At 40.1% G+C, this 16,734-nt stretch overlaps 1 protein-coding gene across 1 annotated transcript in view; it reads right to left on the reverse strand.

Moving 5' to 3' along the window:
• The window catches only part of spon1b (spondin 1b), a 122,836-nt gene extending 117,566 nt beyond the window's left edge, over positions 1-5,270 (reverse strand). The window contains exons 1-2 of the mRNA XM_080876651.1: positions 4,760-5,270; positions 3,396-3,502 (exon numbers count right to left, since the gene is read on the reverse strand). Coding sequence (XP_080732777.1) covers positions 3,396-3,502; positions 4,760-4,985 — 333 coding nt within the window. The 5' untranslated portion in view covers positions 4,986-5,270. The remainder of the gene's footprint in view (positions 1-3,395; positions 3,503-4,759) is intronic.
• Positions 5,271-16,734: the final 11,464 nt, after the last annotated feature.

Consider the following 16,734-nt stretch of genomic DNA (forward strand, 5'->3'; position numbering starts at 1 on the left):
GAACTGCATGACTGCCCAGCTGAATTAGATGTCACCGAATGTCCTTCATCTGAATTCAGACAAAACCAAGGTCCTATTGGGAGCGACCAAACAATGTGGGGTGTTTCTGGAATCTTTGTTTTCCTACAGTGAGCTAGAAAGAAAAATCCACATTTATAAAGTTTACTTTTTCTGCCTTAAGAGGTTTTCACAACACTTTCATCCTCAAGAACTCAATTTTTCAGACCAGCACACAGCTAGTTTCAACAGTTGGTGTTTTTCTCTTTCGTGTTCAATGTTTTTAATGGATGACTTTTTTGGGGGTGTGTGTTGTTGTTTATCCTCTGGCTGCTGTTTGTCATTTATCATTTGCAAAGAATGTTCATTAAAAATGTTCTTGTTTGAGAAGTTGGAGAACAAACCTAGAGGCAACTCTGCTGCAGGAGGCAAAGACAGGCATGTGAGACTTCACACTATATAGAATTACCAGAGCAAAAGCAGCCCAGTAAATGAACCAATGAACCAGTAAACAAATATATTAAGTATCAGTTCAATCTCTCCCTCTCTTTTAGTCTCTGCGGGCAGAACAAATGACTGTGAATTAACAATTCACCTGAAGAATGTTGGAAAAAACGGATATTTCAGCAAAGCCTGGACATTTTTATGCATTTCTTTAAAAAGATGCTTTAAAAGAAAACTAATGTCACAACATGGATTTATTTAAAAGTACATTTAAAGTTTGTCTATAAAAAATATAGAAATACAAATGGAATAATGTTCAGAATCACCTGTGTTTGGGACCCACCACAGTGTGCAGTGTGCAACCAAGAACCCAGGTTGCACGTGGGGGATGAACTGATAAGTGAAATTTTTATGTCTAGGTTTAATTATTTGTATTTTTTAGCACCTTGAAGTGCATCTGCAGTATAAGAAATAAAGGTGTTTTTTTTCTTCTCTTGAATCCTTTTGTCAGGGCCAGCCCCACTGATGGGGTGCAGAAACACCGCAGGTGAGGCTTGGACAAACAGGTGGAAAATATAAAGTAAAGGTAAGGTGAAGGATTTTTTTTCTTAGAAAATAAACAGGCAAGGATTTCCTGACCGTTATTCAAGTAAAGTTCAACTTGAAACCGTCTTTTGTTGTTGTTTGATGTGAACTTTTTTGGGTGTTGAAGTGAGGCAAGCTGGAAAAAGTGAGTGTCTTTAAATGAAGAACGGCAAATACGGCTCGTTTCAGACAAAGAGTGAACTAAGGGGCTGCACCAAGATGCTAACCCCAACTCGTCGCGGCAGATGGTCCCGCCCCTCCCTGAGCCTGGTTCTGCCAAAGGTTTCTTCCCACTGTCGCCAAAGTGCTTGCTCATAGGGGGTCATATGATTGCTTTACAATATAAAGCGCCTTGAGGCGACTGTTGTTGTGATTTGACACTGTATAAATAAAATTGTATTTAATTTAATTATATCCCAATTCATAAGAATTATTTTGGATTGTGATTCATGCAAAGCTACTGAGATAGCAGACAGCGTTAAGATTATTATAACAATCCTAAACACTGTATTTAGCTGAAGCATTATGTAGCCCTTAGTGATGTTTAGGAAGTTTAAAGACTTCCTCGCATACATCCATCTTTATTAGCACATTTGGTCGCCTGTGTCGCTGATTTGCTTATTCATTGCAATGACAAATGTTAATGTACAATAAAGCTGTCAGTAAATACTAGAAATTCAATCACAGAAACAAAATTTTCCAAAAAAATGCATTTGAATGTGAAACTTAAATACATTTTTAAAAAGAGCACAACCAACAGACCTCTGTTTTCCAAGTTCAACAGAATGAGAAGCTGGGATTCCACGAGAGAAGCTGTTAGACCCACCTCTGTAGGGGGGTTAACAACCGATAGCCCACCATAAGGCATACTGTGTGTGTCAAAACCAGAACAACATAGGTCAAGCTTTTGCTGACTCAGTTTTCATATACACCGCTGCCAGAGCAGAGAAAGCGGTGACTGATTCAGCGTACCATAATTGGTAGTGGATGAATATCAGCGGAACAAGTTAAGGCAAACTGTGTTAAGTCATAGCACTTGCCTGAAACTTACTGTTTTAATTTTACTTGTGAAGGTCTTTAGTTCTACTAACTTTCGAGGCTCTTTCAGCCTGTTAGGCTGCATAAATAACAGTTAAAGGCTGTAGTAATCTAATTACATACATGAGCTAGTTTGTCAGCTTGTGCCTAAAAAACAGAAAACTCTCTGATGATTAGGCCTGATGGGCAGATGGAGGCGGTGGTGGTGGAGTGGTCAGGAGTCACAATATTCTAATGGTTTGATTTTGTAGTGTGAAACCAGCAGCAGGAATAAGCATCGCACCACCCACATACTTGTTTTCATTTCAGTCACCGTCTGATGGCAGCTCAAAAAAAAGCCACTTTTAAAAACATTGCTCTCCTTGTGGTCAAACTCTCCTCGGGGTGTCTTTAATTAGTGTGTTTTGAAGTAAATAAGACAAATGCTGAAAAAAAGAGAGAGAAGTCGTTCCGCACAGTGTTACGGATTTAAGATAACTGCTTCAAACGTGGGAAAGTTCATTAATGATTGGCTGTCCAGATTCCAACTTTCACTCTTTCTACTGGGATCATCGGGTTTCCACTAAGCTGTTTAACCAAAGCCATGGAGGTCCAGCAAACACAGATGTTCCTAGCATGATTGAAATGGAAGCTTGTGGTTTAGGACAAAGAGACTGATAAATAACTGACACTCACTGGCTAAAACAAGTGGTTAAACCTTCTCAGTCCTCTCTTTAAACCCATGGTTACATGAAAGCGGCCTCTCGCTCATGTTTGGTAAGAGTCTGGTTAGGATCAGCATGTTGAAACACAGCTACAGATGTGTGTTCCTGTTTACACTGAGCAGGAGGTAATTGAGGAAGTCTGGCCCTCTCTTCAGGAGCTCTCTGCCGCTCAGTGGGAGTTGTGTTACTACTGAACCAAACATTTCACATCTCGCTCTCTTAACTCTCCTTGTTTATCTCTTTTCTCTCCGTCCCTATATGCCTCTTTCTCTCCTCCTCTGCCTTCCCCTTCTTCCGCTGAAAGAAATATCTGCTATTTAGCAGGGAATGATGCCATGTCTGCCTCACCCTGAAAGAGCTGCACCAAAGCGGTAGCAAGAATCTCTTTCTTTTTCCACCACAACAGCTTTCTAGCTTCATCCAGGGAAGCTGTGTTGCATCTGTCAGCAATACCTCCTTTAACCTCCGTACCAGAAGACAGCAGGGAGCAGCTAAGTCGACTCCCATGTGCATTAAAGCATACAAATGAGTTCATCTTTTGGGAACTTTCCCAAGGAGCAAAGAGCACATTCGGTATGCAGCGATCCCACCTCCTTCCTCCTTCTCTCCACACCTGCTTAGCCTTACCTGGAACTGGCCGGTGTAGTCGTCATCTGTGGTGCCCTCTCTGCCCTCTTTCAGTGCGATGAGAGTGAAGCCTCTGAAATAAGCAGGGCTGGTTGCCAGGAGGACCACTGTAAAAGATGTGTGCATAGAAACTCAACAATAACACAAAAGAGGCGTTTACATTGTTACATCAGGGTCTTGCTGTTACAGAGGGTCACCCAGGGAAACATGTAAAAGCAGCACTCCTTTGAGTATTGGACTGATGTGGAAGAGTGAGGGATATAAATACTAGTTTAGCATCTCACAGCAGAATAAAAAAAGACTATAAAACTATAAATCTTTTTGGAGTTTTGTGTGGGGAACAGGCCAGGAACAGGAGCCAGATAATGAGATGTGGGTGAAATTTTATTTGGCTCAGCCTTACCTTGACTTTCATACTATTTGTCTTAAATTTGCTCCTGGCGCTGAGGAGAAGTGTCAATATTATCAGCTTTATCTGTTTGGTTTTTTTAGTCAACTTATTTCCTACTTAAGCACCATGAAGGCTGGGGGATATTTCTTCTTTGGTGGTGTCCTTCATAGGACCCTGATAGCTGATTAAAATTTCGACATGGATTGCTGAAATGTGGTGTCACAGCCAAAAACATTGCATGATCAGGGGTATGATCACAGCAGGGAGATTTTAAAACAAGGTGACCTTTTTTTTCTTTTCTTTTTTTACAATCCGTGTTTTAAATGCCTGCAGCAAAACTGCAGCACATCAGGTCACATCCAACACTCTTCCACTGGACTCATTTCAATTTTTAGAAAAAAAAGAAGCTTTGTACTTAAAACATGCCAGTGAATTGTGATTACAATTGATTAGTGATTCTTCTAAACTCATCAACAATCTCTGTGCCACAGGCCAAAGAGGCCTTTTTTGAAACGTGCTCATATTCATCTGATAGGAGGAGTTTAAATTTGTAGGGGTCAGCTTAATTGGAGCCAGATCTGTGTGAGTCTTCCTGTGGATACTTGTATGTTAGTGTGTGTTTGCGTCCATTTCCTGGCAACGAGAGAAGAGGAAGTGAATATAGGTCAGACATTATAACTCTAAGTATCCTTATCAAACCAGTACTCTCCCAGAAGGGGCCAGAGGAAGCAGACTGGGTTTGGAAAATTGCGTCCTTCAGGCTACAATTTTCTAATAAAATGTGATTGCTGTGGTTATTACCTTGATGCCAGTGAGAACATGTGATTACACATAGTTGTGGTTTTGGAAGTGAAACACAGCAGAAATTGAAAAGTACACGTGCCTCTGTTTCAACTTGGCAAACAATCCACTTGCTAAATTTTCTGAGGATTGCGCGCTAATTGCGCAAAGTGTCAAAACAAGCCAACTCTACCTCTGTAAGTGCTGCCAGGCCGGTAGGTATCCGGGTCTCCCTCCACTCTGAGCCTGAACTCATGGTGCCCATCCCTCCGGGTCCCGTGGGTCTGCGCCCGGAGGATCCGCCCGCAGTACCCGTCCGACCTCCCTCCGAAGGGCTCCTCCACGAACGCGATGGCGTTGCACACAAAACTCGAGACGAAATAGTACTGCAAAAGCAGCAGATGCAGATACATCCCCATCTCGGAACTGCAGCCCGGAGATGGAGCGTACGCTGGCAGTTCAATCAAAACAATACACAACCCAGCAGGGGAAAGGCGAAACAGCGGACAGAAGAACAGTTCCTGCCCCCTCCCCCGGGAACTCCCACTGAACTACGGCAGCGTCACAGTCAGTGGTAAAGGTGAAGAGAAGGAGACGAGTCCATCCTGAAGTGAGGAGAGCGCGCGTCTGGGGCGCACCACGGTAAAGCGGTCCTGACAGGGGAGAGTGAATGAAGAGCTGCTGCCGCTGCTGCTGTTCCTAAATCAGTCAGTGGTGCTGATAGAGAGACTGAAAGCAGACTTGAAGGACTTGAGGGAAAGTCCAAACGGTAGCTTAATGAGGACCGTTTACCTCCCACCCTCCTTCCTCCGTTCGCCTGAAATACGCACAGTAACACTCAGTCTGTGTGGTTCTCGTGGGGGAAATTACAAATGTTTTGCCTGGTGGTCTAATGTAAAAACAGATTTTAAACACTCTTAAAGACACCAGGAAGTCGTTACAACCGTAAAAGTCTAGTTACTTGCAAAGTGAAGCAGGAACAGACCTGTGAGTCTTTTTCCTGAAATGCTATGCGCATTTTATCCACATTGGCCCAATGTGAGCGATATCATTTGCTTCTTTCATGTACATTGTGTATTTGTCCATTTGCCTGTAGTTTAATATGAATGACACATGTGACACATAAACACAACATTAAAGTCTCTGAAGCTTGACCGTCAGACAACAATGAACCGTAAAAATGCGTAAGTGATCGTTTCAATTGCGTCATTCTCATAATAATTTATTTCACTGTTTTATTCCATCTTTCCCCCTCACACATCTAGTTCGTGTAAAGCACCAATTCATCTCCCCTTGCATCTACAAACACACTAACCACAACCGCTTTCTAATTATTTATGGAAGCCAGTCAGTTAAACCGGGAGGCAGCTTGTTCCGTCCAGCAGGTGACGCCAAAGTATCTTTGCGCCTTAAGCTACTTGGTAAACTTGTCACTCTTCTCATCACCGCACTTTTCTTCCATCTCGTCAAGTTTTATTATAGTATGGAGAAAAGTATGAGGGATTATGGAAATGCGGCGGGGTGTGGGTTTTAGGGCTCATATTAAATGTGTAGTTTGGACTCAGCTGAAGCAAGAAGTTTAAGTTAGATGATATTTTGATCCATTTCCCTTTTTTTAAATTTATCTTGTTCCTTTATGACATTTTACAGCCCTCATTTTATTCTGTCTGACATATAAAGCAACTCTGAGTAACTTTAATTTCTGCTTTTATTTAACCGATATCATCAATGACAGCTTTTTGGGAGAACAAATGTACGCGTGGGTGTGTGTTTAAATAATATATGACACACAGAATTGAGCTGGACAAAATAAACTTGTACTGAACTTGCATGCAATTATAATTGACATGTTGTATCTGCATGCCAAATATGTGTGCATGTGTTCATACCTAGGGAGTATTACCTAACTCAGAGTAGAGCTGGAAATAGTTAAATTAAACGGTATTGCCTGTGATAGAGCCCATCTGGAGGTACTCTGCTTTATAAGCTATCTGACGGATGTCTGACGTCTGTAGCAAAGCTTTGACCAAGATGTGGAGTCCAAACAACTCATCAGCCTCTCAGAATGAAAACAGCCTGCTTGTATGCTAGCCAGAAACATTCCTGCAGTGAAACAAAGCTTTTCAGGAGAGAGTATTGGTGTAAAATGTCCTAGTCTGGTCCTCTGGAACATGTTTTCCTTAATACTGTAGAATAGCAAGAAGCAGTTTAATCTCATTAAGTATTTACATTAAATGTGGTTATGCAAGTTTTACCAGTGAAGTCAGAAGAATTCAGCAGAGTAGTAGTATGAAATGAGTTCCTTTGTCTCCTGACTATAAGTTAATACGAGAGTGTAAAATATCTCCTTTGTGTAAAAAGTCCTGTAGCCACTGCATCTGTCTTGTCTAGTCAATCTGCCTGCCTAAATAAGACTTGCATGAAGGTAATAAGGTTCTAATGCAGGAAGTATAGGCCAAAAGGGTGTATTAAATATGAAAATTGCACTGATCTTAGAGTGTGGAAGTCATTTCCTCTAATGGACCATAAAGATTCTAAAAAAGCTCTTGATATCATGCTCAAGTGTGTAATAGAATTTCTAATCATTTTACAAAGCCCTTTTTTTCTGCACATAGAAAGCATTTTCTTTATTTAATTCAATTCATTTCAATTGTATTTATATAGCACTAAATCCCAACAGTTGCCTCAGGGCGCTTTATAGTGTAAAGAAAAGGACCTACAATAATCCAAAAAAAACCAGAGAAAACCCCCCCAAATCATTTGACCCCCTGTGACAAAGCGTATTGGCGACAGTGGGAAGGAAAAACTCCCTTTAAACAGGAAGAAACCTCAGGCAGAACAGGCTCAGAGAGGGTCAGCCGTCTGCCGCAATTGGTTGGGGTGAAGGGAAGAAGATAGGACAAAGACACGCTGTGGAAGAGAGCCAGATAAATAATGACCAACGATTAAATGCAGATCGGTATATAAACACACATTTCTCCCACTGAAAACACTATGTCCAGATGAACAGAATCAACCTTTTGGGATAAACACATAGTGAGTGAACAAAAAAGGTGAGTAAAAAAGAAACACTGATTGCATTATAGGACGCCTCTTGCAGCCTAGGCCCAATGCAGCGTAAGTAAGGGAAGAATCTCTAAATTTACAAATATCAATAAGGAAAGTTGTAAGCCTAATATTAAAAGTTGAGAAGGTGTCTCCTGAATCCAAACTGGGAGCTGGTCCCACAGAAAACAGGTCTGGAAGCTGAAGGCTCTGCCTCCCATGTAGGAACCACAAGTAAAACAACAGTCTGAGAGCAAAGTACTGGACTAGGGTGATACAGTACAATTTAGGATAAGATGGGGCCTGATTATTCAAGACTTTGTATGTGATGAGAAGAGTTTTAAAACTGCATTTGACAGGGAGTCAATGAAGAGGAACCTCTCTTTCTAGTCCCTGTCAGTACTCTTCCAGAAGGATTTTGAATCAACTGAAGGATTTTCAGGGAGCTTTTAGGACATCCTGATAAAAAATGAATTACAGTAGTCCAGCCTAGAAGCAATAAATAGATGATGATTATCTAATTTTAGAGATGGTGCACAAATGGAAGAAAGCAGTCCTACATGTCTGATCAAAAACAACTCCAAGATTCCTCACAGTGCTGCTGACGGCCAACCCAATGCCATCCAGAGTAAGAATGTTGTTAAATACCTAATTTCTAAGATTTTTTGGGCCGAGTACAATAACCTCAGTTTTATCTGAATTTAGAAGCAGGTCCATGTCTTTATGTCTTTCAGACATTCCTGTAGTTGAGCTAGTTGGTGTGTGTTATCTGGTTTCATGCATAGATAAAGTTGAGTGTCATCTGCATAGCAGTGAAAATGTATTCTTCTGATGATACTGCCTAAGGGAAACATGTATAATGTAAACAGAATTGGTCCTAGCACTGAACCCTGTGGAACACCATAATTAACCTTATTGTGTGAAGAGGACTCTCCATTTACATGAACAAACTGGAATTTATTAGATAGATATGATGCAGCGCACTGAATACCTACAGTATGCTCTCGCTGTGATAAAATATGGTCAGCAGAATCAAACGCTGCACTGAGGTTTTAGCAGGACGAGGAAAGAGATGAGTCCACTGTCAGAAGCCACAAGAAGATAATTTATAACCTTCACTAGTGCCATTTATGTCTGTGAGATGGTTATGAGTAATTTAAAAAAAATTTATTTGTGATGAAATTCATAAAGTCATTACTCGTTATGATTAAAGAAATTCTTGGCTCAACATAGCTCTGAGTTTTTGCAAGCCTCATTACAGTGATGAAGAATAACCCAGGATTCTTATTTCCTTCAATCAGGGATGAATAACAAGAGGTTCTGGCTTCACAGAGGGTATTTTTGTAGAGCAACAAACTATGTTTCCAGTCTAAATGAAAATCTTCTAAATTTGTGAGATGCCATTTACTCTCCAGCTTATGAGTTATCTGCTTTAAGGTCCACATTTGAGAGTTATACCACATCAAGTACTTCTGATTCAAGGCTTTCTTTTTCAGCAGACCCACAGTATCCAGAGTCGTATAGAGTGAAGATGTACAACTATTACCAAGATAATTGACCTCTGTATGAGTAGGACTCAGGGAGCTGCTCTGCACTGCACATGCAGGTGCAGAAAGGACAGGTGAAGAGGCTATGCTGCTAGCGAGTCAGCTACAGTGAATCCCTAAATACCGTGAATATAATTAGTAGGTGATTCAACACAGAGTGTGCTTTGGATAAAGCGTATGAAGATTACACCGCGAAATAAGACAGTATCTGAAAGTTTTAATTAAATGGGCTCCAGAGCTAAGCTGCACAAGCACAGCACTAGATTACTGTCATGGATTGACAGCAATTATTTAATTTATTTAATTTATGTGTGTCTAATTGAAATGTGATGCTTTTGTTTGACAGATACTTAATATTGAATAACCTGGGAAGGATGGAGACTATGTATCTAAATGTAAAAAAGTTTAAAAACCTTCTTTAATATTTTATACTGGAAAATGTCTAAAACAAACCTCACTAAAATCCTAAAAAGCATTGTGACATTATTTAATGATTGCTGTCATTAAGCAACAATTTAGGGTTAAAAGCTTTGCTTTTAAATTAAACTCCGATGCAATTTGATCTTTTCAGATTATATGATGACTTGCCCCACTATAATGTAGGACACAGGCTTTCCACATTGAAACCGTGGATGGCTGGGATCCAGATAGGCATCAGAGACAAATGAGATCTATTTATCAAATTAAAATACTTGATGAAATCCAGTGTATCTACTACTGAAAGCAAATTGAGAAAAGTTGAATTAAGTAAAAAAAAAAAAAAACAACCCTCAAAGCTGAGGACTATGGGCTTCTCTTGTATAAAGTTAGTTGAAATGTCATTTGTAACCTCTTGGCCTCAAGGCCAAGCAGCAAAATCTGTTATCTCAGCTCTCTTGGAGAGGCATTCATCATTGTGTCACGATGTCTTTAATAAGGATAGAACACTGTAGAGTGCAGGCACACACACACACACACACACACACACACACACACACACACACCATCAGCACCACCAAAGCACTGACAAGTGATCACTGATCGTATCACTGCACAGATAAAAGAAGATCAAACAGGTACGATCAGACTCAATGAAACATAATTACGACAGACAGTGTGTTTGTGTGTTTTACCCAGTATGTATGGAACTATACATGTGTAGTGGAAATATACAGCAGGGCAGCACGGTGGCTAGCACTGTTGCTGCACAGCAAGAAGGTCCTGAGTTCAATTCCACCATCAGGCCGGGGTCTTTCTGTGTGGAGTTTGCATGTTCTCCCCGTGTTTGCGTGGGTTCTCTCCGGGTACTCCGGCTTCCTCCCACCGTCCAAAGACATGCAGTTTGTGGGGATAGGTTAATTGGATAATCCAAATTGCCACTAGGTGTGAATGTGAGTGTGAATGGTTGTCTGTCCTTGTGTGTTGGCCCTGCGACAGACTGGCGACCTGTCCAGGGTGTACCCCGCCTCTCGCCCTATGACAGCTGGGATTGGCTCCAGCACCCCCCACGACCCTGAAAAGGATAAGCGGTAGCGAATGGATGGATGGATGGATGTACTTTCTGAGGCTGTTTTCCACTGATGCTGCACTACAGAGAACATCACATTAAGAAAAATAATGATTTTGTGTAATGCTAAAGTGATTTCTGCATCTCCTTCATTGTGGGACAGCGTCAGGCTTAAATGCTTTGATTGAATATCATGTATAAATGCATCAGTTTTGAAGTTTACAACCTTTACAAGCTTACAGATTTTGTAAGGCATTCTTCCCCAGCCTCATTTGTGGCACCAATGTTGCTTTTTGTTGGGATACCCATCCATTATCTGTTCTAACCCAGAATTTCCCAAATATGAGATAAAGCATTTCTCCTCTTGCAGCAGATAGTACCTGATACTGTTGCGGTTGTTACTGTTGTTTTTTTGTTTTGTTTTTTTTTTTGGGGGGGGGGGGGGGGGGGGGCATCAACTGATGCACCGAAACACCCTCTTTTATGAGGGCACCACTTAGGCTCAAGCAAAAAGTCTGGGTTAAAATAAAAACCTAATAACCAATCATGATACCTATTATCTCTGGTTTTGCCAGGTCTGCTAAAGAAAGCTGCACCGAACATGCTTTGTAGCACAAAATTGCTTTCATGTTAGTTGACATGTATTTGGTTCTTTTTTATTGTGGTTTGTGTTTTTTGGACAACAATCAGATGGTCTATTTGCTGAATGTAGACATCGTGTGACACCCACCGTGTATCAGACACAATCCACTAAACAGTCTTGCCACCTCCGATTAAAACCCAAGTTCTTCAGCTTCCTTAGCATCATGTTAGCATTACCGAATGATGTATTTGGCAATGGAACAGTTGGCATCCCTGCTCCAGCTAAACCCATAAGAAGGGTCACTTTTGCAACACAAGTGGACTTACTGTATTTCATAACTACTGGTCTAGCTAACCAAGCTGACCAGGTTGAGGTGTATTATTTGTATTAATGTTCACCAAAGGAGGGGTCTTAATTGTAGACTTTGACTATTTACCTCCTTAAATGTATTCTTGACTTTTTTTTTATTTTAGAGCTCTGTCATTATCTGCTTTAGCTTTCTTTCATGGTCTTCCAGGCCATTAATCAGTTGTCCAAACTGCAGGTATATTTGCAAGAGAATCATTAAATATATCAGTCAGGGCATTGAAATCCCACCACAGCAAACTTTAAGGAGAACGTCAAAAAAAAAACCTAAACCTGCAGCAGTGGATGTAGCTACAGTCTGTGGACATAAGCAAATGATCATTTGCATGTAGATTAATTCGACAACTATTTCAAGCAATGTCCACTGTTGTGATTAGTCGTATGCATAATACAAACTGCAGCGCAGGATTCTGACTGATTGGTTTCATAAATAGGATTGAAAGAAAATAAAATGGAAATTGTTTGGAGATGACTGCCTGTCCAAAAGCAAACAAGTTTGAATTCATGATATTCATGTGGAATTGTGGAAGATGATGATAGGCCAGTGACATACCAGTCTGTTCTACCAGAAACAGGGACACACACAGTCCTATATTAGAGTCTGCTTCTTTTCTCTCACTTCTCACTGGATTGCAGCAGTTTGGGCCCAGTGAAAATCACTGCTCTGAAACGGCTGATGGCTATGCAACAGTGTGTCTGCCAACAAATTATAGGGGCTGAACATCTATTATAAGATGTCAATCAGCCACACTTATTCAAAAATATTTTAATGTCTGAAAAGTAATTTCCATGTGCTCATGTTAAATCATTCATGACAAATGGTGAAGATAAAACGGCGTGAAAGAACATATATGGAGATGACTTTCATGCGGACCCCATGCGTGGACATCTCTGTTCCGTTTCCAAACCCTCGGCGCCCTGACACTCACCACAAATATCTGGTTCTGTCAATCAAATTTAACAAGCTATAGATGGAGGAAGCAGTGATGGGGTGGAGGAAGGTGGGGGAGGAAATGTGCTGGTGACTGCCCTCAAAACAAGAGGAAAAAGGAAAAAGGAAAAAGACCAAGAAACAGATTCAAAGGAGTGACTTAAAGTAACCACAGGCTAGAGAAGCACGTAATGACTCGGGCTTATATTCATCCTGTGTTTACCCAGCCAAAGGCTTCACCTCAGGTTGCCCAAGCCTTCTGATGGCCAATTAATGACTGCCGTGAGAAAAATACAACATAGTTAAGTCTTTTAATTGTGTTGGAATAGATGTTGAGAGTGGGCATGAAAAAATAATAACTTAGTTCACAGAATTAATAAGAACAAAAATCTCTTTCAAATGTAGATTGAACAGTATGAAATCCACAACACTACTGCCAGATAGAATAATTGAGATGGCATTTGGAGACGGAGCAAGTGATCAACTTTCAGTTCTTTCTGCTGCCCCTTTACCTGCAACCAATTTATTTTTCTATCAAATTACTACTGACTGCATGCAATTATTTGTGTTTCTGTTCTGCCTCACCAGCCTGGTCCATTGATCTTGGGTTGAGCTGTTCATACTTTAATTTTGTCAAGACAAAACGAAGCTAGCAAACAGTCATGCGTTGTTGTGATCATTTGTATTCAGGGCCTCAGAGGTTCAGTCCATAATGGGTTTGCTTAGTCATCATTATCACTGCTAGCTTTAAAAGTTTGGACCAATTGTTTGTTTTTTTTCTTGGATAAATTAATTTCCTACCAGCTGCAGATTTAGTGAATGGTGCTATTCATTAAATGTTACAATGCTAACAATGTAACAATGTAAAAGGCTGAATTCAGTGAACATTATGGATCCAGTTTCCTAGAATTTAGCCACACTCTAAGCCCTCCAAAACATATCCTGCCTCATCTCTTTTTTTAACACTTTAAAATCAAAACTTATTAAATCCATTAAATAGGGCTTGAATCTAGGTATTTAAACCAAAAAACTTACCATGGAAATGAGTTTATTGACCTTTAAAACCAGTGTAAAAATGGCTACTTTTTTTTTATACAACTGGAATCATAGTCAATACAAAAATACAAATTTATGCACATACAGTGCTGTGAAAAAGGATTTGCTGCCATACATTTTTTTTAATAATAAAAATGATGATTATTATTGTATATTTGGGAAGCAATCCTACTTAGACTCCTCTGTGGTTATGGCAGGCCGTGTCTAAAGCCCTGTGATATTGTTCTCGAGGCTGACTGGCACTTGCAGTGTGTTTCTGCAAAAAGTGGATCACCTCATTGACAAATCTCATTCATCATTTCTTTCTGTGCTGGGTCACTTTCGTCAGGACTGTTTCACTGGCCTTAGTGATTGCTGAACTCTGAATACAGCACAGCCGTGTCTGGAACATTGCTTTGACTTTTTCATTCACTGCTTCTGGTGAGCTTTCACATCATAACAAAAAGTCAGACAGCTGAATCGCAGGCCATAAAAATGTTCTTTTGCCCCCTTTGATAATTTTTTCTTCATCATTCTCCACTTCCCCTCTCATCCTCCTCCGTTTGACAGCCTCTCTTCCACTGTGTTCTTAATCTTTCTTTTCTTTAAAAATATTATATTGTTTTCAAAAGGCCATCTGTAGCCCCTTCAGCCAGACTAATGATCTTCTTTAGACGGCTCTTAGGCTGATTAGCAGCATGCCAAAAATACAATCAGGAGAAGAAAATACGCAGAATGCCATGAAACATCTTTTATCGAGTTGAGGTGAATTACTGAACTAATCATTTTATGATGATAACATTTAAGTTGAAATCACATTGTTTTATAAAATTAGTTAATATGATTTTCAGAAACTGTATCATGGAACAACATGTAGACTGTCATTCAATGAATTCAACACAAATCAATTTAACTTTAATGTGAGGTCCAAATCCAGCTGCCGACAACATCAGGAAAGAGCCAGTGAAGACCGAGAAGCACTAAATGCATAAGGAACAACTGAAACAGATGACGTGGTCCCTCGTGTGTGTGTGTGTGTGTGTTGAATTACCTCATCCCAGGAGTCGGTGTGGCCTTCTGAACTCTAGCTAATGCACCTGTTTGTCATTACACTTATCTGCTTTATGTAACCCCTGCTTTCTTCACCATTCATCACCAGATTGTTGAGTTGCTCAGCTGGTAGAATAGCCCAGACTGCTTTTTGTTTTCTAAAATTACATACCCAGCCTATCCTTCTTGTCAAGCAAGTGTTCTCGGTGGGTCTGGAAACCTATCTATCTTCTACCTTCTGAAGAGACTTACCTGAGAGCACAGCTAAACAAAGAATGTGGTTAAAACGAACAGTACCTGTGAGGTCAGCTAATCAGAGAAGGGGATTTTTGAAACTTTGGATACATAATAGCAGGCCTCTGGAGAAACTCACCTGTGAACTAAAGCTATCAATGCAATATTTTTATCATGTAGCGAGCAGGTAGTGGACCCAAATGCAGAACGCAGGACTTGGAAGTGGAACACATAATCAAGCCTTTATTGCTGGGTGTTTAAATAAGTGCAAAATGATCCATTGGAAAAGCTGACTGGGGGATATAAACTCCTAGGGAACACAGGGAAACTTGGGAAGCACAAGCAAGAGAAAAGACAGCAAACAGTAACTACGGGAACCACGGAGCAGACAAGCACACAGTAATGAGGGAGAACATGACAATGAGCAGAAGGTGACACAGACAATAAACAAGATAACGAGGGCAGTGGAAACAGGTAGGAATACAGCTGAGACTCAAAACAAGACAGAAGGAAAACTAAACAGAAAGTACATAAGATGAAGGACTAACAAAATAAAACAGGAAGTAACTAAGCACAAACTCACAGGCAGACGAAAACATGATAAGAAATGGAAACAGATGGGAAGCTAACAAAAACGAGGGATGGAATGGAAATACAACCTTAACTGAAAATAGAACCCAGATAAATAAAACTAGAAACACAAACACAGAAGAAAACTAAAGATATCAAGAACAAAGGGAAAAACAGAGAAATTACAGCAAACATGACACAAACGGAAACAAGACAAAACAAAGAGATGGGATCAGAACTGACACGAGAACACAAGGGAGGCAAAAATACATAAAAAATAAAATGAACCACTGAATAGAAGCAGATGAGAAACAAGACCCAGGAATGTCAATATGAAGAGAAATCAGGAAATGCTGAAATTAGACAAATCTCTAAACACTGGGTTCTAAACTGCTAATTAAAGCTGTTAACCTTTTCCAGTACGTGAGTTTGAGTAACAGAACATAGTATACAGAGGACATGGTCTTTTTTTCTTAGTGTTGCCCAAACACCATTCATTTACTTTTCATTATTAAATTTCCTGTGTGTGTTTGATGATCAGTGAAAACGTGCTCAAGAAGAGGGATCAGATTTTCATGGCTATATTAGGACTATATGTGGTCCAAAAAGATGCTTATCTTGGGTTTAATTTGGTTAAAATATGACAGACTAGTAACTATGAAAGCAGCAAGTGCAGTGGACATGTGATATCAAGGTCTGGAAACGAAATAAGACTCAATTGAAGCAGTTGAAGCTTTGTTTTGTTCATCTGACTGTTAATTGTTAAAATGTTTCCCACCTGGATCAAACACAGTCTGGATATTTCTTCTGTTACAACACTGAGATTGAAGTGCAGAAGAAGCTCAAACTGTGCTTTTTATCTACAGTAACCTCCTAACCATAGCACCAAATAAATGCACTGCAGTATTTTCACTGCTTGGTTTTTTGTTTTGTTTTTTTACCTTCCTGAATTTTCTTCAATTCACCCCAAACCAAAATCTCGGACAATGACAAAAAAGCAAATCCTTTTGATGTTAAAGAGGCCTGCTGTTGCAGCTCAGGACCATAATGACTATTTCAGACTGCATTTGTGGCCAACATACTCGAGCATATTGAATGAACTTTTGATCTCTCTGCCATGTGCAATAATAGAATGAGTATAGAATGATTGAAGGTAAAAAATTAAGCTGTTCATCATGTGGGTCACTGCCTCTGGTGGTCTTTTTACCGTGGATTTGTCTACTGCAGGGTTCATCCAGAGGAATCTCACACGAATATATAACTGGAAAAGTTCATGACATCTTTTCTTGTTCCTGAAAACTGAAACCCTGAACAAACAGAT

This window comes from Rhamphochromis sp. 'chilingali' (assembly GCF_963969265.1).
Source record: "Rhamphochromis sp. 'chilingali' genome assembly, chromosome: 2".
NCBI lineage: Eukaryota > Metazoa > Chordata > Actinopteri > Cichliformes > Cichlidae > Rhamphochromis > Rhamphochromis sp. 'chilingali'.